Source organism: Bos indicus x Bos taurus, chromosome 19, assembly GCF_003369695.1.
Source record: "Bos indicus x Bos taurus breed Angus x Brahman F1 hybrid chromosome 19, Bos_hybrid_MaternalHap_v2.0, whole genome shotgun sequence".
Taxonomy (NCBI): Eukaryota; Metazoa; Chordata; class Mammalia; order Artiodactyla; family Bovidae; genus Bos; species Bos indicus x Bos taurus.
In genome coordinates, this window is record NC_040094.1 from 28,315,439 (window position 1) to 28,334,555 (window position 19,117).

The 19,117-nt window shown below is 52.3% G+C and overlaps 3 protein-coding genes across 11 annotated transcripts; 2 read left to right on the forward strand and 1 right to left on the reverse strand.

The window, feature by feature from the left end:
* Positions 1–298: 298 nt before the first annotated feature.
* LOC113877011 (tumor necrosis factor ligand superfamily member 12-like) lies at positions 299–15,116 on the forward strand. 9 transcript variants are annotated; one of them, XR_003506665.1, is made up of 9 exons: positions 337–377; positions 3,916–4,172; positions 6,443–6,523; positions 7,662–7,709; positions 8,240–8,312; positions 8,957–9,010; positions 9,094–9,129; positions 14,066–14,190; positions 14,385–15,116. XR_003506665.1 is itself a non-coding variant. In XM_027516677.1 (7 exons), the coding sequence occupies exons 1-7, from the start codon at positions 7,356–7,358 to the stop codon at positions 14,634–14,636; spliced, it is 747 nt and encodes a 248-aa protein (XP_027372478.1). In that variant the 5' UTR covers positions 7,161–7,355; the 3' UTR covers positions 14,637–15,114. The 9 variants fall into 9 exon arrangements, 3 of the variants coding, with proteins under 3 accessions (XP_027372478.1, XP_027372479.1, XP_027372477.1); XR_003506661.1 differs by lacking the exon at positions 337–377 and adding an exon at positions 406–602 and having other exon boundaries at positions 872–4,172; positions 14,385–15,114; XR_003506664.1 differs by lacking the exon at positions 337–377 and adding an exon at positions 464–602.
* Positions 15,112–16,327, reverse strand: LOC113878313. Its single transcript, XM_027519336.1, has 2 exons — positions 15,869–16,327; positions 15,112–15,665 (listed from the first exon to the last, which is right to left on the reverse strand). Exons 1-2 carry the CDS (start codon positions 16,325–16,327, stop codon positions 15,252–15,254), a joined length of 873 nt encoding a protein of 290 aa, XP_027375137.1. The 3' UTR covers positions 15,112–15,251.
* TNFSF13 (TNF superfamily member 13) lies at positions 16,043–18,903 on the forward strand. Its single transcript, XM_027516675.1, has 6 exons — positions 16,043–16,583; positions 16,938–17,016; positions 17,149–17,196; positions 17,340–17,458; positions 17,669–17,807; positions 18,055–18,903. Exons 1-6 carry the CDS (start codon positions 16,326–16,328, stop codon positions 18,162–18,164), a joined length of 753 nt encoding a protein of 250 aa, XP_027372476.1. The 5' UTR covers positions 16,043–16,325; the 3' UTR covers positions 18,165–18,903.
* The last annotated feature ends 214 nt before the right edge of the window (positions 18,904–19,117 follow it).

The following is a 19,117-nucleotide window of genomic DNA, read 5'->3' on the forward strand; positions in this document are numbered from 1 at the left end:
CCAGACCCCTGGATAAAAGAGCCTCAAGACTTGTACTTGGATTCTCCTTTGCCTAAAAGAGTATGCTAATTATCTCTGTAACAGAACAAAGTGGTAAATTCCATTATGTTTATCAGGATATGACCCCAGGCCTACTGATAAACATCCACTGTTTATCTAGTCTTGTGACACAGGAATCATGGGTTAACTTTGATCCTATCTCTCTTTACCTTGTCCAGACTAGTTTCAAGGAATTTGGGGAGGTGGGTTTGAGCAAGTACACTTAGGGTATATAAGGTTTTCACAAAACCTGGTCGGGGTCCTTGGCTAAGAGGAGACCGTGTCTTGGGCGCGCCGGTGTAATAAACTGCACTCCACTATCTGCATTGTCCTTCTGAGTGAGTTTGTTTCCCGGAACGCGTGGCTACAACATTTGGTGCATTGGCCAGGAAACTCCTCACTTTGAGGAGACAAGTCCCATTTGGGACTTCTTCTAGGCCTTGCAGCTTGAATCTTCTAGAGGGGGGAAGATGCCTTGCCCTTCTGGAGGGATTCTGGGTCTCAATGCCTGGACCTTTCATGTTAGCAGGTAGTGGACAGCAGCAGGGAAACTGAGCGCTCAGGTGAGGAGGAACCCAGGTGGAAGAGGGGGCCTGATCACCCCCCTGGGAGGGACTAGAAGGAGCGGGGACCCACAGGAGCCTGGAATAGGCAGGCGGCGATTCCTTGGTACACAGGTCGACCAGTGTGCTAGGGCTTAGGAAGGGAATTTGCCAAGGTCATTAAGGAGGTGTGTCCACTCCATCTCAGGGAAAATTATTACCAGTGATCGCCAGGGGATTTTTAGGATAGGAAACTTGTCGTTGTATGTTCATATTCTGCCCTCCCCCAGGAGGTGTCCCGTCTGCTGTGAAATGCTTGACCCCCTTGGAATTGTCAGGCTAGAAGAAGGGGGATACATAAGTGAGTATGAACTGGCTTTTCCGGAGACGGCCTGGGACATGGGATATTTAACCCATCTATGTTTTCATCCTCACCTGATCAAGCCCACCAAGGCAGAACGGACTTTAAGGTAGAAACAGTCTTGGACCACGTTGTGTTCTGGTTCGGCCTTGCTGACCGGCAGGTGAAGACACGCCGATCCCCCTTCTCCCTCTGGGATCTGGCAGGATTTGGACAAGGATAACCTGCCCCTCCCCCATACTGGATGACTCGCCCACCGGCCCAGTGCTCCACCAGGACGGAGGCCGCCTTAATTCCAGATCCAGGGCCAGGTGAAGTTCCTGCAGCAGCTGCTGCTCCTCCACCAGCTCTCCCACAGTCGTAGAGACGCCACCTTGGCAGGCTCCGATCTGGTGGCAGAAGCCTCTGGCCAACACTTCCAGGATCTGGCTCCAGCCGAACAGCCCAAGCTATACCCGCTTTTCCCGGTGAGTTTGACAGGAAAGGGAGGGAGACGTTGGAATTAAGCAGAGACTGAGCTCTGCCAGAGAGCCGGAGGGAACAGACAAGAGGTTTGCAATGCTAGCTGCTGCTCTGGGAAAGTCTATCTCTGGCCCTCTGGAAACCTCCTCTGCCCCAGGGACAGGACAGTCCTTCAGCGGGTTCTAACGGAGGCCCCATTACAGACAAACCAGTGTGCCTAGTGCGGAGGTTTTGGCCACTGGAAGAATAAATTCCCTAGGGCAAGAAAAGAAGAGGAAGCTCCTGCAGCTGTGGGGCTTGCTGGCTTGGAAATTAAATAGGGCTGCCAGGGCTCAGAGATATCAGGTCCCCGAGAGCCCATGGTAACCTTAAAAGTGGGGGACCAAACAGTTACTTCATGGTGGATACAGGAACAGAACTGTCAGTAGTAACAAAGCCTGTGGCACCACTGTCCAAAAAGACTACCGCTGTAACTGGGGTATCGGGAGAAGAGATGAGTAAATCGTTTTGCCAGCCCAGAAAATGTCGGATGGCAGGGCACCAAGTGATTCATGAATTCCTCTACATTCTGAGGTCCCAGTACCCCTGTTGGGAAGAGACTTGCTCTCTAAACTAGGAGCACAAGTGACTTTCTCCCGAGGAGAGGCCCACCTTCCAGATGGGCACTATGACTTATTTGCTCTCTCTCTCAAGACCCCCCAAGATGACTGGAGGTTGCATGAGCCTCTGAAGGAAGAATCAGGTGGGCCAGGAGAGCATGAGAGAGAGCTAACTCAATTATTCCCTGAGGTCTGGGTGGAAGATAACCCCCCCTCCCCCCAGGCTGGCTAAACATCAAGCCCTAGTGATAATAGAACTCAAACCAGGCACCATCCCAGTTACAAAGCGCCAGTACCCGCTACCGATAGAGGCTTGGGCTGGCATACTGCCCCACATCAATAGATTAAAACAGGCGGGCACTCTAGTAGAGTGCCAGTCGGCTTGGAATACACCGATCCTGCCAGTCAAAAAGGAAGAAGGACAGGACTATAGGCCTGTAGAAGATCTCAGGCTAGTCAACTAGGCTACTGTGACTTTACACCCCACTATTCCAAACCCCTATACCTTACTTAGCCTCCTCCCGCCAAGGACTAAAGTTTATACTTGCCTAGATCTCAAGGATGCCTTCTTCTGCATATACCTCACCCCAGCGTCACAGCCCATCTTTGCCTTTGAATGGGAAGATCCAGTCGGGGGCACCAAATAACAGCTCATCTGGACTCCCCTACAAGGGTTTAAAAATTCCCCAACCATCTTTGGGGAAGCCTTGGCTTCTGACCTGAACTCATCCCATCTGGAAGAGTATGGATATTGGTTCCTACAATATGGGGATGACCTGCTGCTGGCTGCCGAGACCAAGGAAAAATGTTGGGAAGGGACAAAAGCACTGCTCCAGCTGCTGATGGAAGCAGGTTACCTGGTGTCGAAGAAGAAGGCACAGATCTGCAAGGAGGAGGTAAGGTCTCTGAGGTTTGTTTGAAAGAAGGACACAAGGTTCCAGACCCTAGTTGGGTCCTATATACTGATGGCACTAGCCTCATAAAACAAGGACAACGGCTGTCAGGTTAGCCAAAGTGGAAGGGGCCATCAAGACTGAAAAGGGATGGTGGGAATTGCCAAGTGGCAAATTGTTGGTACTGGAGGAGCTGGCACACACTCTGGTAAGCCAAACACACCACGCGACCCACCTAGGCCATGCTGCCTGCCCACAGGTTAATGCTGCCTCTCGGTGTTCAGACAAAAACCTCCTGGTATTCAGCTGAAAGGCACACTGCCCTTTGAACACCTGGGAGTGGACTTCACTGAAATGAAACCTCATCGACACTACCATTACCTGCTGGTCATGGTATGTACGTTTTCGGGATGTGCTTTCCTACCTGGACTGAAAGAACATCAGAAGTAGCCCGGTGCCTGCTTAGGGAAATAGTTCCCAGATTTGGATTTCCTACCAGCATTGGATCAGACAATGGCCCGGCTTTTGTAGCTGATTTAGGACAACAAGTAAACAAAACTATAAACATCAAATGGAAACTGCACACTGCATATAGGCCCAGAGTTCTGAGATGGTGGAATGAACCAACCGGCCATTAAAGAGACTCTCCAAGTGGATCATAGAGACTGACTGCTCCTGGATGGACTTATTTCCGATTGCTCTGCTCAGACTCAGGATGCCACAGTCCCAAGGTTCTTCTCCGTACAAAATTGTGTATGGGAGGCCCCGTCCCATAATAAGACAGGTGTTAACAAATTTGCCTCAGGTAAGGGGGGATAGGATTTTGTAGCAGATGGAACTGGGTAAGGTAATAAATCGGGTAACTAAGTTTGTACAAGAAAGGGTGCCATTCCCCCTTGGGGAACAGATTCATGAGTTTATGCCTGGTGACCAAGTATGGGTCAAAGTTTGGAAACTTGATTTGCTAGCCCCTCGGTGGAAGGGCCCTTATACTGTTATTCTAACTACCCCTACTGCAGTTAAAGTTGCAGGTATTGTCCCTTGGATCCATCATACGAGGGTGAAGAGAACATATCACGCAGACCCAGAAAACGCTGAGTTGACTGCACAGATGGAACCCGCTGACCCTCAAGAGACTAAGACCATCCTTAAGAAGAAGGAAAAGATGATCCCAGACGAGCCCCTTGAGGATGAAGCCACATAATCAACTCCTGCTGCTTGGTCTCATCAACGTGCACATTCCTATGCCAACTTCCACAATTCTTCCAACTGTTGGGTATGTGGGGCTATGCCTCTGTCTGTGATGGATGGACTTCCCTGGTGGCTGTCACCGCTCCGCCAAGGAGATTTTAAACCACTCTGCTCTTTTCTGGGACACAATCATAATCTTTCCCTGCTCTCTGGGTGTAAGCCAGACCTACAGTCAATAGATTCAGGTCATAGGGTTACATTTGATATAAATGCCAGTGTAACAAAAGCCTAACCTACAACAAGCCCTGGTAAATCTACCTTATTTACATGCTAGGTGGCCAAGATCTGTGTTTCAGTGGTATAAGTATATTGCTGCCTTATTCATACCCTCTATAGGGACAATAGATATTATGATTAAAGTAGAAGCCTTGACTAATTTCACAAAACAGGCCCTCCTAGATAAAACAAAAGCCATCCAAGCCTTAAATGAAGAGCACATCCAAATGAGAAAAGCAGTAATTCAAAATAGAATGGCTTTGGACATACTCACAGCTGCTCAAGGAGGGACCTGTGCTATAATTAAGGTTGAATGTTGTGTATGCATTCCTGACTTATGGGGCAATGTATCAACTGCTTTAGATGTCATGAAAAACCAGGTAAAAGCAATGTCAAATGAAAACGTTCCTTTCTGGACTTTGGTCCTATCTTGGGTGAAGGGCGATTGGTGGAAAACTATATTTACCATTGTTATAGTTGCCTTGATAGTTCTGCTTTGTGAACCCTGAATTTTACAATGTATTCAATGTATCCCTATGAATGATGCTCATAATATGAATTAAGAGCATCAAGATGGGAGAATGAAGGAGGAAACAGACAGAGCTGGACTCCATCTTAGGCCTGGCTGCGAACATTAGGCTACACGCATGGTCACCCTCCCAAAGGACTCTGAACTTTGTGCCCGGTGTCTATAGAAATGGCATACCCATGGAAAACCAGACCCCTGGATAAAAGAGCCTCAAGACTTGTACTTGGATTCTCCTTTGCCTAAAAGAGTATGCTAATTATCTCTGTAACAGAACAAAGTGGTAAATTCCATTATGTTTATCCGGATATGACCCCAGACCTATTGATAAACATCCACTGTTTATCTAGTCTTGTGACACAGGAATCATGGGTTAACTTTGATCCCATCTCTCTTTTACCTTGTCCAGACTAGTTTTAAGGAATTTGGGGAGGTGGGTTTGAGCAAGTACACTTAGGGTATATGAGGCTTCCCTGGTGGCTCAGACGGTAGAGCGTCTGCCTGCAACGCGAGAGACTCAAGTTCAATCCCTGGGTTGGGAAGATCCCCTGGAGAAGGAAATGGCAACCCACTCCAGTACTCTTGCCTGGAACATTCCATGGACTGAGAAGCCTGGTAGGCTACAGTCCATGGGGTCGCAAAGAGTCGGACATGACTGAGCAACTTTGCTTCACTTAGGGTATACAAGGTTTTCACAAAAAACTGGTCAGGTTCCTTGGCTAAGAGGAGACTCTGCCTTGGGCCCGCCGGTGTAATAAACTGCACTCCACTATCTGCATTGTCCTTCCAAGTGAGTTTGTTTTCCGGAAGGCATGGCTACAACACTGACAGGTTGCATCCTAGACTATTTGAATCCCTTACCTGAAAACCCTCATTTTTCTGTTGTTGATTCTAAGTTATTATATTACAACCCTTCCCAACCCTACCAACCCCTGTTCCTACCCTAGCATGCAAAGACCTGCTTTAAACCAGATTTCAAAGTCTTAAGAAATGTCCTGGCCTTACTTATCTCCCTGTGAAGTATTGTCAGACTGTCAAGGGATAAGTAATAAACTTGGCTTTGGGTGGTCCAGGGTTAAGACTTAACAAACTGGAGGTCCAGTGGTTAAGACTCCACACTCCCAATGGAAGGGGCATGTTTTCCATCCCAGGTCAGGGAGCTAAGATCCTGCAGGCTGTATGGCAGAGCGTGAAAAAAAAAAAAGAAAAATTTCCACCAAGTAAATTTGAAGAACTAATTGGCTTTATTCAACATTCACGAATCAGGGATCAGAAAACATCCCATTTAACAAGCAGACAGGCCCTCCAAGGAAATAAACGGATCTTTTATAGAGACAAGGTGTTTATCAGCAAAAGAAAAGAAAGAATTGTTTCAGGCAAGGTCACCTGGTCACCTTTCCTTTGGGGTGAGGAAGGGCAGGGGTCTTATCCAGCAGACTACCTCCTCATTAACGTGCATCAGGGAAATTCCAGACTAATTGGTTTAAATCTCTGCTACTAGGAGAGGCTGAAACTTCAATTAGCTTAGACGTGGTGTTTTGGTTTTGCTAAAGGTGGCTCCGCACAAGGAACTCCATCTGGGGTCGATTTAAAGGAACCTCCGTGAGCTCCTTGTAACTCCTCGCTGAGCTCAGGTAACCCCTATTATTTGCATAAGTGGCTGGTGTGTTTCCAGAGAACTGCATTTGGGGAACACACTTGGGGTGGGGGTGGGGGCACACAGCTCCCAGCGCACAGTTCTAGAAGCTTGCTCTCCTCAGGTGCAGGATCCTGGGGTTTAAATCAACTACCAACTGATTTGCTAAAAGAAGTAGAAACCCAGCCTGCACGAATGCCAGACCTCAGCTCTTTTCGTTACTTGCAGGAGGAGGATGTCTTTAGGTGCGGCTGCTAAAATCCGAATGTGCCCTGGCCTCCAACTGTGTTGACTGAGGGAATAATAAAACCAGCCACATGTGGCCTTGTCACCTTGGCCTGCAGGCCTAATTTAGCAATCTCGCTCAGGCAGGACTAGACCCGCCGCACTTGCGGCGGTGTTCCCGCCCCGCCACCGGCACCCAGGCCGCGTGGAGTTTCTGCTGTTTCAACCCTCGCTCCCTCTCTCCCGCCGGCCGGCCGCCCGCGTGCAGAGAGCTCAGCCGCACACCCCAGCTCGCCCGCTGCACACTCACACACACATCGCCCCGCTTTTCCGCGCTCGGGAGGTGCGTGCCTCCGGCCGGGACCCGCTCTGGGCTCTGCAAGCCCAGCAGCGCGCGCCCCGCTCCGTGAACTGAGCTCGGCCCAGCTCGGAGTTTAATCACAGTGTCCGGTTTCCTGTCCTCATCCCCCACCCCCCCGAACAGCTCCCGCCCCGTTTCCCTGGCCCCTCCCTCTCCCCGGCCAGATCCGCCCGCCGGCTCCCCCTCCCCCGATCCCTTGGGTCCAGGGATGGGGGGCCGGTGAGGCAGGCACAGCCCCCGCCCCATGGCCACCCGTCGGATCCAGAGGCGGAGGGAGCGCCGGGGGGAGCCGGGCACCGCCCTGCTGGCCCCGCTTGTGCTGGGCCTGGGCCTGGTGCTGGCCTGCCTCGGCCTCCTGCTGGCCATGGTCAGCCTGGGGAGCCGGGCATCGCTGTTTGCCCAGGTGAGGCCCGGCTGCACACCCCTCCCTGGGACTGTGCTGAACATCTGATGGGGCCGGTGGGCAGGGGGGAAAAGGGGCCAGGAAGGTGGGTGGAGGGTGAGATGTCAGGTGGAGAAGGACAAGGTAACGCTGCCTCCTTCCCAGCAGGAGCCTTCCCAGAGGGACCTGGTGGCAGAGGAAGACCCGGACCCGCTGGTGAGTTGGGGGTGGGTGCTGGCTCAATGGTTGCTCGGCATGGGAAGTGTGTGCCCTGCTTGTGCCAGACATGTGTGTGGGGTGTGTGTGCATCACCTCTCTTATGCCTGGGTACATGAGTGACAACTGTGTGTAAGGGTTTGTGCCCCCTTGATGTCAACCAAGTACGAAGTGTTATTGGCTGTGGGGGACGTGGGAGTGTGAGATGCAGGAGCCTGCTATGGAAGAGGGATGCTGGCTGTGTGTGCAGGGTGTGTACTCATTTTGCACACTGACTGGGTGTGGGCGTGTGTGTGTGATGTACCAATTGCTGGTTGAGGGGAGCAGACTAGGGGGATGTGGCTGGTTTTGGGGAGAGGGGTGAGCCCTGACCCCAAGAACTTGCCTCCAGGTGGCCTCGGCCACTCTTGGCTGAGGGACTCGTCCTCTTGCTGACTGGGCCTCTCCTGACGGGCCCCCTGTGGGTCTTAGCTTGTGTCTTTGGAGTCCCTGGTGAGATCCTGGTTTAGCTCTGCCCTTAACACCCTTAGGACCTGAACCCCCAGCCGGAGGAAAGCCAGGATGCTGTTCCTTTCCTGAAACTGGTTCGGCCTCGCAGAAATGGTGAGCAGCCCTTTATCCCAACCTTAGGAATCATATCATGGTGGCTTCTGGACTCACTATCAGTTTTGTTCATCATAACAGCCCTGTGAAGCAGGCAGAGCAAAACCCATTATCCTTGCTTATGGGTAGAGAAACTGAGGCACAGAGAGTAAAAGGGGGGTTCGCAGTCACAGAGACTCAAACCTAGAATTCTGACCCTCCCTCTGAAGCTCCTTCCATAGCATAGACCTGCTTCTCACTCAGACCCCACCCTGAATATGAAAGCGGGTAGCCAGGAGTTAGGAGAGCTCCTGAGGTCCTCATGAAGACAAAGTATAGAATCAGAGGCCCAAACCCCCCAAAGCAAAGACTTATGACTGGGGTGACCTGTGACCATGTATCCAGGCTTGCAGCCTTACACCTGTGGGCTCAATGTGATGATTAATAATCCCCTCTTGCGCTCAGAAGCATCCCACTTTGGATGATAAATTATCAGTGGCTATACCTGTGGAGGAAGATACGGCCTGAGGTTCTGAGACCAGGAGACTGAACAAGAATAAGGATGCCAGGGTACTGGGGGGAATGGGGCTGAGAGAGTAGCTCCTGGCCACCAAGCCCCCAGACGTGGGGACTGCTTTGCCCATCTGTCTTTCCTTGATCCTCAGCATCTAAAGGCCAGAAACCACGGGCGCGCAGAGCAGTTGCAGCCCACTATGAAGGTGGGTGATGGGGAGCCATGCCCAGGGAGAAGGGGTGGCAGGGCGCAGGGCAGGGCTCACCACCCCTTTCCTGTGTCTTACAGTTCGCCCACGACCAGGACAAGATGGAGCACAGGCAGGTGAGGCCCCGATCCGCCTCTGAGCTCTTCTCTTACCCTCACAGCCCTGGCCTTCTGGACAAGGGACCCCCTCCAAAACCTTGATCCCCAGCCCCATCCCCACCTTCAACATCAGAAACTCCAAAAGCCAGTTCAGGAAAATGCTTAGGGCTCGCTTCTCTTGGCTCCCCAAACTGGACTTTGTCTGCGACTCAGACATGGGACCCCAGGGAGACCCCTTCCCCTTTCAGAGACCAGGCAGATCCCCCCAGCAAAACACCAGCTCGGCTTCTCCCTCAGCCCTCGCTCATCTCCAAGAAGCATCCTTGATTTTTTTCACTCTTCTTTCCCCTCCATATTCCAAGAGTTTTTGTGCTCTGATCATTTTTCTCTAAATATTTCCAATCTCTGATCTTCTTTTCCATCCCCACCCCACCCCCACCTCAGCACCATGACCTCAGAACCTCAAACTCAAGTCTCCAGCTCCTTCCCCATTCTAGACTTTTCCCACCCCTACTGTGTCCCACCTGTGTTGCCAAGTTCAGCCTCCTTAAGCATCTCTCTCATTCTTCTATTGCTTTTCTGCTTGGCTTTCATCCTCTCCATGCTCTGGTCTCAACCTCTTTTCCTGGCACATCCGTATGCCCTCTCCATACTTGTTGGCTGACACCCCCTCCCCACCAATGTGCTTCTTCTGGACTTTGGACATACTGTTCGTTCACCTGGAATTCCCTTCCATCTGGCAGGCCAGGAGCCAAGATACGAGAGTGACTTAGTCTAGGGTTGGCAGCTGAGACGGAGAGAAGTAAATGGATTCAGTGTGTAGTTTGAAGAGAAGGACTTGGTGGAGCAGGATTAAGGGGCGGGGGGTAAGGAATGACTTCTAGATTTTTAACTTGGGCATCTTTGAAATAATGGTGTCTTTTATTAAAGTGGTGTTAACTAGTAAGGAAATAAGTTGGGGGGGGCATGTAAATTAATAATTGAATTTGAGAGCTAATAATAACTAAGTGGATAAATAATAATAAACAAGTGAGTTTCACAAATAGTTATCTGGACTTGGTGAGTGGCTCAGGCCTGGGCAGGGTGTGTAGAGTCAGGAGTCATCACCAGATGGATGGTATTTAAAGCTACAGGACTGGATGAGACACCCACGAGGGAAGGGGGTCCTGCAAGGAAAGCCCTGAGGCTCTTGGAGCAGAGTGGGAGAATCCAGAAGAGACTGAGAAGCAGCCAGAGAGAGGGGAAGAAACCCAAGGAGGGCAGTGTCCTGGAGTCTCAGAGAAGACATAGTTTCAAGAAGGAGGATGTGGCTGTCTATGTTGAATGCAGCTGAGTGGTCACATGAGATGAGAACAGAGAAATGACCGCTGCATTTAGTAACATTCAAAGTCAACTGGTGACCTTGACAAGGGCGGTGGCTGGTGTGGTTAGGTTGGAAGCCAGTGTGGACTGGGTTAAGAGAAAATCGGAAATAGGAATCAGAGACAGTGACAACTCTCTCCAGAAGTTTCTCTGTGACAGGAGCAGAGAAATGGGCCAGGAGGTAGAGAAGGATGTGAGTCCAGGAAAAGTTCAGTCCTTAAGCAATACTGCCTAAATCATAGCTACCTATTCAGGTTTTAATCTCACCTAATCCTTGAAAGAGTCCTAAAAGGAAGATAATCCAGCCATCTGCTTTTTACAGAGATGACGGTAACCTGTCCAGGTCATGATGATGCTAAGAGGTGGGGCCAGGATTTGAATCCAGCTATCTGTGCTTGTGTTGCGGACACTGAGTGAGAGGCGATTGCCAGTGCAGGGGTGGGGGAACCTGCAGGCAGCATCCAAGGAGGTGGGAGGGGGTGGACTCCAGAAGGAAGAAAGGGACGGGACGTGTCATCTCATCGCCATAAGAGGGTCAGCGGTGACCACGAGAACAAGTCGGTTTGTGGTTTGGGTGGGAGGACAAAAGGTAGCCCTTACCTGATGCCTTCGGGGTCCTCTGGAGATTGAGGGAGATGGGCAGGAGGGACGGTGAAAAGCAAGCCTAGCAGGGAAAAAAGGGGGATTGCCGGGCAGTAAAGAATGAAATTTAGTGATACCATGGTCTCAGGCACACCATGCCCTTAGCCACAACCAGCTCAAACTAGTTCCCTAGCCAGGAATGCCCTTTCTCCTTCTCTCCCTTACTCTTCATGCCTCAGGCCAGCTTTCTTCCCTTCTGACTGGACCATTATTTTAGCAGTTACCCAGACATTTACTCATTTGTTGACTCAGCCCATATGAGCTGAGATGCTACTGTTTGTATGGACCCAGCTAGGTGCCCACACTGAGTAATATCCAGACCTATTTGCAAGGAACTGCTGTCTAGGAGAGGAGGCAAGCATCTAAAATTGTAAATTACAATGTGATATGACAAGAATAATAATGAAAGTAGCAAGAGACACATGGCCAGTACAGAGGAAGACTTTACAATGGAGTCAGGGACCCTTCCCCAAGGAGGCATGGGCTCTTACCCAAGTGTGAGTATAAGATGGACAGAGGGGCAGGGCCAGTTGTACAAAAGCCCAGAATCTGCCAAGAGTCTGATGAGGCTGGAGGACGGCTCGATGTGGTTGAGGAGACAGATCCAGAAGAGCAGGATGGGGTGAGGCTGGAGAAGCATATGGAGCCAGGTCACAGTTGGAGTCTGGAGGTTATTCTGAAGTCAAAGCAGGAAGAGACAGTCTCATGTCTGCATTTGAGAAACATCACTATGGCTCTGTGTAGTGTGGCGAGTAAACTGGAGCAGGCAGTTTACTCCCAGTGGAAACAGGGAGCCTAAAGAGGAAGGAGCCTGAAAAGAGTCCCAGTGAGAAATGGCCGAGTCCACACACACAGGGGACGGAGACAGCTACTTAGGTGGCAGACTTGCTAGGAACTGGTGATCAATGGATAAAGCTGGTGAAGGAGAGAGAGGCTTGAGTGCTTGATAAGAGGTAGGACCAGGAGCCCATTGTGGAATGCAGACGGTCAAGCAAATTTGGGGTTGGGGGGGGGTCAGGCTCAGTTTTGGTCTAGGTGAGTTTGCAGTGGGGAGCATGGGGAGGTTACTCTAACGGCAGGCAGGGAGCAGTGTCAGGAGGGGCAGGCAGGGGCAAAGCTGGAGACTCAGATTGGAGTCTTGCGAAACAAAAGCCAAGGCAACCCATAGGCAGGGATGAAAATGCCCTGTGAGCATTATGTTCTTGAGAAAGGAACCAGGAGAGCGCCCCGGGGCAGGCAAAAGATGGGGGTGCCGGGAAGGAAGCTTCCCAGGCTACTGAGATGAGGTGCTGGAAGCCCCGGAGAGCAGCCTGTGGACCCAAACAAGAGACAGCTGCCTCTACAGCCTCTTCCTCCCCTCTGTTTTCTTCCCACCAGCATGTGCTTGGTGTGTGCTCAGAGCAGGCCCAGCTGCAGGGCCTGGGGTGCGGTAATCAGACCAATTCCCCTGCTCCTTGGGGGAGGCAGACCCCAAACTATCACAGAAGGAAATAAAGATGATTTCTGTCCTTGGTGACTGCTATGAGAGAGATGCGGTGAGTGGAGGAGAGTTTAATGGAGACTAGCTATTAATATTTCAGACTGGGAGGCCTGGGGAGGTCACTCAGAGCAGACTGACTGAAGGGAGGGAGGAATCCTGGGGGGAGGCAAGAGCAGTAAAAACCCTGTGGAAACAGTGAGCTTGGTGCCTGGCAGGAACAGAAAGTGGGCCTGAGGGCCTGGAGTCTTGTGACTTGGAGGAATGTGTGAGATTAGATCTGAGAGGTAAACAGGGGCGGCTCATGGAGGACTGTGAAGTCACTTGAGACCCTGCTTTGTCATTTGATTATTTGTCTTCTTTACAATTTGCAATTACCTTTACTCTAGTTTTGTTATTGTTAACGGCTTTATTGAGATATAATTCACATACTATACAATTCACCTTTTAAAAATGTACAGTTAAGCTTTTAGTATAGTCACAGAATTGTATGATCATCACTACAGTAATTTTAGAGTTTTCATTACCTCAAAAAGAAACCCTGTATGCTTCACCCACCACACTATATTTCCCTGATCCCCTCCAGCCCTAAGCAACCACTAATGTACTTTTTGTCTCTGTGTATTTGTTTATTTGGAAATTTCATGTGCACGCGTGTTCAGTCGCTTAGTCATGTCTGACTCTTTGCGACCCCATGGACTGCAGCCCTCCAGGCTCCTCTGTCCATGAGATTCTTCAGGCAAGAATACTGGAGTGGGTTGCCATTTCCAACTCCAGGGGATCTTCTAGACCCAGGGATCCAACCCCCATGTCTTGCGTCTCCTTCATGGGCAAGCAGATTCTTTACCAGAATCTGGTAAAGATTGTTGCGCCACCTGGACAGTCATAGAACACGTGATCCTTTGTGACTAGCTTCTTTCACTTAGCATGGCGTTTTCATGTTTCCTCCACATTGTAGCATGCATTAGTACTCCATTTCTTTTTATGGCTGAGTAATATCCCATTGTATGGACTTAACACAATTTTCCTTATCCATTCATTAATGGAGATTTGGGTACCATTTTAAATTATTTTTAATTTTTTGTTTTTATATTTTTCCCTTTTGATTTTTTATTTTAATAACCCATGTTATATATGATTTAAGTAATGCATGCATACCTTCTCCAAGTAAAAGAGCAAATGGTGCAGACACAACCTATAAAAGCCCCCGTGCTTCTTGAGTCCTTCTCCTGTCTCCAGAAGCAGCTGGTGAGAACTTGCTGTCTATCATTCTAGTCCTCTAGGTCGGGTTTCTTCCCCTAACTTCGTATCACACTCCCAGCTCCCTAGGCTGTGGCTCCTCCCTTGTCCCGGGCCTCCTAGATATCTTCTGGGTAAAGTGGGCCCAAAGGTTTATAAACTCAGTGTCTCACTGGCCAGTGTGAGAAGGTTCTATAGAGGGATTTCCCCCTGTCTCTGAACACCCACATTCAGGTGTGGACGGGACGGTGAGTGGCTGGGAGGAGGCCAAAATCAACAGCTCCAACCCCCTGCGCTATGACTGCCAGACCGGGCAATTTACGGTCACCCGGGCTGGGCTGTACTACCTGTACTGTCAGGTAAGCCCCACCTGGCTCCACGGGTAAAGCCGGAACTGAAGGAGAAAGGCTGGGCTTCGGGGTTGGGGGCAAGTTAAAGGTGGGGAGGGGAGCGTGGGGTTTGGGCTGAGAGGAGCCTTGGGCCTCTAAGGACACCTGAGATGAAGCCCAGGGCCAGCAGAGGCCTGGACTCCGCCCCTCCCCTGCCCCCCCAGGTGCACTTTGATGAGGGGAAGGCTGTCTACCTGAAGCTGGACTTGCTGGTGGATGACACGCTGGCCCTGCGCTGCCTGGAGGAATTCTCGGCCACTGCGGCCAGTTCCCCTGGGCCCCAGCTCCGTCTCTGCCAAGTGTCAGGGCTCTTGCGCCTGCGGCGAGGGTCTTCCCTGCGGATCCGCACCCTCCCCCAGACCCAACTCAAGGCTGCCCCCTTCCTCACCTACTTTGGACTCTTCCAAGTTCACTGAAGGGCCCTGGTTTCCAGGTGGCTTGTCCCCACGGCCGCTCTCTGAGCACCCCTGTCCCCTCTGCCCCACCCTGAGCTGCTCCTCCCCCAGACCTGCCTCTCTCCCCGGAAGGCTGCCAGGGTTCACGTGATGTCCATGCCACACCAATATTCCCAGCTCTTCCCACCTCCAGCTCTCCACCTCACTAGCTCCCCAGCCCCATTTATCTCCTGACTCCCCAACCCTGGCTGCAGCCCCCCAGGACACTGTGTTGACTGTACTCTGGGTGATGATGGGTCCTCCATACCCCCTCTTCAGCCACTAAGAGGGGCCGGATGCCAGAGAGACAGGGACTAGGCCAGGAGTTCCCCAATGTGAGGGGTCAGAGACCAGGACAGGCTCCTCCCCTGATAATTCCCTGTGGATTTTTAAAACAGATATTATTTTTATTATTATTGGGACTAAATGTTGATAAGTGGATATTAAAGAGAATAAGTCATGGTTTCTCTCTTTATTGGGGCTTAGGGGGTATCCTCAGGGTAGCTGAGGGCCAATGGAAGGGGGGGTCTGGGAGGTGGTGGGGGGGGCGACGGTCACCTGAATTCCAGGTCGACATCCAGGCTTGGGCACGGAGACCTATGTGCCTTGAAGCCCCAGGCAGGAGAAGAGAATCAAAAGGCAAACTGCCAGGGGAAAAAAAATCAATTCTCTGCCCAAGGTCCAGCAGAAGTGGCCTGATTTACCTAGGAGGCGGGCTTCCTCCTGTGGGGAATCCCTGGGCTGGGAGGAGCAGCAGCCTTTCCTCTTGGCAGCCTGGGCACCTGCAGCAGGTGCTGGCACCAGCGTAGGCTGGGACTTGGCGCAGGGAGCAGGGAAGCGGGGGGTGGGCAGGGAAGCAGGCGCGATGTGGGGGCTCAGGGTCAGGAAGTGGGACACTAGGGCCCAGGAACACGGGAAGCTGCGCCCCAGGGTCCAGGCAGGAGTCCTACAGTGGTGGGGCGCTCCGGCTGTCTCTTTCTCATTTGTCCAGAGCCTTATGTAAGAGCGTTTCTGGGGAAACAGGAAGTCCCGCTTGCCAAGTTCAGCAGAGAGAGTAGTGCAGGCCTCCTTCCAACACACCCGGCCTGCCCTTAACCCCGGAACTCAGCCAGTTCCTTGCTTCCCCGACCCTGGTTCTCCTCCCCACTGACCCCCTCTCCTCCCCTCCTCGCCCACCTTCAGTCACGGTGAGCAGACTGCCCCGGAGATCTCACCTGTGCCTGGGCGTGAGGGTCTTCCACTCTCGGCCCTTGACCCTCGGTGCTGCCCAGCATGTCTCTCCATCCCGGCTCCTGGCACCATGCCCCAGAGCCAGCCAACCTTCCCTCCCCCACTTCTGGGGCCGCCCCGGGGTTCCTGCGCTCTGGCCGCTCCTCCTGGGTGTCACTGGCAGCCCTGTCCTTCCTAGAGAGACTAACACCAAATTCTTCTGAGGCTGGAGGAGGTGAGGGGTCTCGGGACAGTGCTGGCCCCGCAGCAGGGTGCCAAGAGCACCAGCAGTGCCCCAGCTTGCTTCCCGCCTCCCTTCTTTTTATTCTCAAGTTCCTTTTTATTCCTCCCTTGCGTAACGCCCTTCTTCCCTTCTGCACCACTGCCTGCACCCCCACCCTCCCCGTCACCTCCTTGCCACCCCACTCCTGAGACCACAGCTGTTGGCAGAGTCCCCAGCTCATGCCGGCCTCATCTCCTTCCTTGCTAAGCCCCAAAGGGCCCCAGGGAGACATGGGGGGCCCCGTCCGAGAGCCGGCGCTCTCAGTTGCCCTCTGGTTGAGTTGGGGGGCGGCTCTGGGGGCTGTGGCTTGCGCCATGGTTCTGCTGACCCAACAAACCGAGCTGCAGACCTTAAGGAGAGAGGTGACCCGGCTGCAGAGGAATGGAGGGCCCTCCGAGAAGGGAGAAGGGAATCCGTGGCTGAATCTCCAGGAGCAGGTGAGTGAGGGAAGAAGCATGTCTGGCAGAAAAGGATGCGTGGCAGGGCGGTCTCTGGGTCTCTCGGTTCTAGCTGCTTGGTCGGCAAAGTTTGGAATGGGTGCAAGAGAGGGTCCCAGGGTTTAGAGGTCAAGGGAGCAACCATTCCAGGAAAGGAAATTGTTAAAGATTAATGCTTCTCATACCTAACAGATTCTGGAGGAGAGCCAGTACCCAGACTCAGGTTGCTGGGGAAAGGTGCAGGAGAGATGTGAGGCATTCCTGGGGTAGGTGGGAGGTGGGGGGTAGGGCTGGGGAAAGGCTTTCTGGGACCCTTGCATCTTAGCCTAACCCTGACCCTCTTTCCATGAGCAGAGCCCTGATGGCACAGAAGGCCAGGAGAATGGGGAGAGATCCCGGAGAAGGAGAGCAGTGCTCACCCGTAAACATAAGAGTGAGGCCTCCGGGGTGCAGCAGGGGTGGGAGGTGATCCACAGCAGGGGGATCTGGAGACTGCAACCCTGAGCCAGGGCGAGGGCGGAGGGCTGACAGCCTCGCAACTGCTGAGATCTCTCTCTCTCCCCAGAGAAGCGCTCAGTTCTGCATCTCGTTCCCATTAACATTACCTCCAAGGGTGAGCACTATTTCCAATCACGGCTTTGGGGTGGGGGGCAAGATCTAGGAAGTGTGGGATTGGCACATTGGCCAAAGAGAACCTTAGAGAATAAGTGTCTGAGTGTGCACAGAAATCCTCACTGCCACATTCTTTGCCTCCAGAGGACTCTGATGTGACAGAAGTGATGTGGCAACCAGCTCTCCAGCGTGGGCGAGGCTTGGAGGCCCAAGGATATGTTGTTCGAGTCTGGGATGCTGGAGTTTATCTGCTGTACAGCCAGGTAACCCCAAATATCCCGAGCCTCACCTGAGGGCCTGGAGGTCTTTTCCCAAAGCCTTGTACCCCAGCACTGAGGTTTCTCAACCCCTATTTATACCCCACTTAGAGGGCCCTTCTTCATTCCTCGGCTCCTTTGTCAGGGCTCCTGAGGCTGTCCGGACCCGAGCCATGCCAGCCCACTTTCTTTAGCATCCCCTCCCTTCCCTGTCAGGTCCTGTTTCATGATGAGACTTTCACCATGGGTCAGATGGTATCTCGGGAGGGACAAGGAAGGCAGGAGACTCTATTCCGATGCATACAAAGCATGCCCTCCAACCCTGACTGGGCCTACAACAGCTGCTACAGTGCAGGTGAGAGGTGGGTGGGCAGTGGAATGTGCATGTGAGGGGAGCAGATCCCTGACCTGGGGCACCAGTGGGGGAGCTATGGCAGGGGCTTGGAAGCTGGGGTATAGAAGCGGAGGTGAGGAATGAAGGACAGAATGCCTTAGTCCTTACAGGAGGCAAACATAAGGTTGAGCTGGATAAGGGAGGGGAAACAATCAGATTATCTGTATGGCTGTGCTTCACTGAGCATCTGTTTTCTCCCCTTTCTCAGGTGTCTTCCATTTACACCAGGGGGATATCTTGAGTGTTGTAATCCCTCGGGCGAGGGCCAAACTTAGCCTCTCTCCACATGGAACCTTCCTGGGGCTTGTGAAACTGTGACTGTGTTGTAAAAGGTAGTTCTGAGCTTGGAAGACCAGGGTGGGTACACTTTGGAGATGGCCAAGAGCTGATTAGACAAAGGACAGGGAACAGTCAGGAACAGAGGCCTGCCTCTGCCCCCAGGTTTGACAGCTCATGACTCTCCCTTCTTCCCACCCTCACCCCCAGGACTTTGAATTCACGGATATTAAAGAGGTAGAATAGCTTCTTCTTATTCTCCATCCAGCCCCAAATTCTTGAGGGAGTCGGGTAGGGGTGGGGGTGGGAAATGCCAGGCTTTGTCTAGACTTGCTCTGGGTCCCACTGGAATGCTTCCAGAACAGCACCACCATCTAGCGGCGGTTTGAGACAACCATCCTGTTGGCAAATGTCCACGAGTTCTTCCTCCGCTCAAACTCCTGGTTCTTAGGTACCCTCTGCCTCTCCACCCCACAAGAAGCCCCATCCTCACTTCGCTCTCTCCATCTACTGGGCTCCAGTTTCCATCACTATCTCCAGAGGTGTTGTTAGGCGCCGGTCTGCAGAGGGTGCCGGATGACGACGGCCCCCTTTAAGCCACACAATAACTCTTCAGGTCCCAAGTTTTGCCTTCACTCTGTCCACTATCGTGGCCCGGCAGGCCGGGTCGCCTTGGCTAAATCTTACACCCCAGTCCTGATCCCGACTCACTCCTCTGATCTCTCCTTTCTGCGCAAGCCTTGCCTAAAATTTAAAAATAAAGAATAAATAAGATCTTGGATCCATTTCCCCCACTGCTGTGCCTCAGCCCCGTCCACGCACCGGGACCTCCCAGCCCTCTTCCGACGCGCTTCACTGGACCCACGTGTCAGGGCCCCCAGTTCAGGCCGGGGTGCGTGGAACACCAGGATACACGGCGCGGGAGCGGAGGGCGGAAGATCGGCACAGGACACGCAGGCGCAAAAGAACTAATGGAGCGGCTGCCCGGCGCAGCT

Bases quoted from the DNA above. Each gene is read 5' to 3' on its own strand.
- LOC113877011 (XM_027516676.1), top strand. From the start codon at position 7,356: ATGGCCACCCGTCGGATCCAGAGGCGGAGGGAGCGCCGGGGGGAGCCG. The intron at 7,515-7,658 runs GTGAGGCCCGGC...CCTCCTTCCCAG, and splicing joins GGGCATCGCTGTTTGCCCAG to CAGGAGCCTTCCCAGAGGGA. The intron at 9,011-9,093 runs GTGGGTGATGGG...TGTGTCTTACAG, and splicing joins AGTTGCAGCCCACTATGAAG to TTCGCCCACGACCAGGACAA.
- TNFSF13 (XM_027516675.1), top strand. From the start codon at position 16,326: ATGCCGGCCTCATCTCCTTCCTTGCTAAGCCCCAAAGGGCCCCAGGGA. The intron at 17,197-17,339 runs GTGAGCACTATT...CTTTGCCTCCAG, and splicing joins CATTAACATTACCTCCAAGG to AGGACTCTGATGTGACAGAA. The intron at 17,808-18,054 runs GTGAGAGGTGGG...CCCCTTTCTCAG, and splicing joins CAACAGCTGCTACAGTGCAG to GTGTCTTCCATTTACACCAG.
- LOC113878313 (XM_027519336.1), bottom strand. From the start codon at position 16,327: ATGAGCTGGGGACTCTGCCAACAGCTGTGGTCTCAGGAGTGGGGTGGC. The intron at 15,666-15,868 runs GTGAGATCTCCG...CTGTTTCCCCAG, and splicing joins ACCCTCACGCCCAGGCACAG to AAACGCTCTTACATAAGGCT.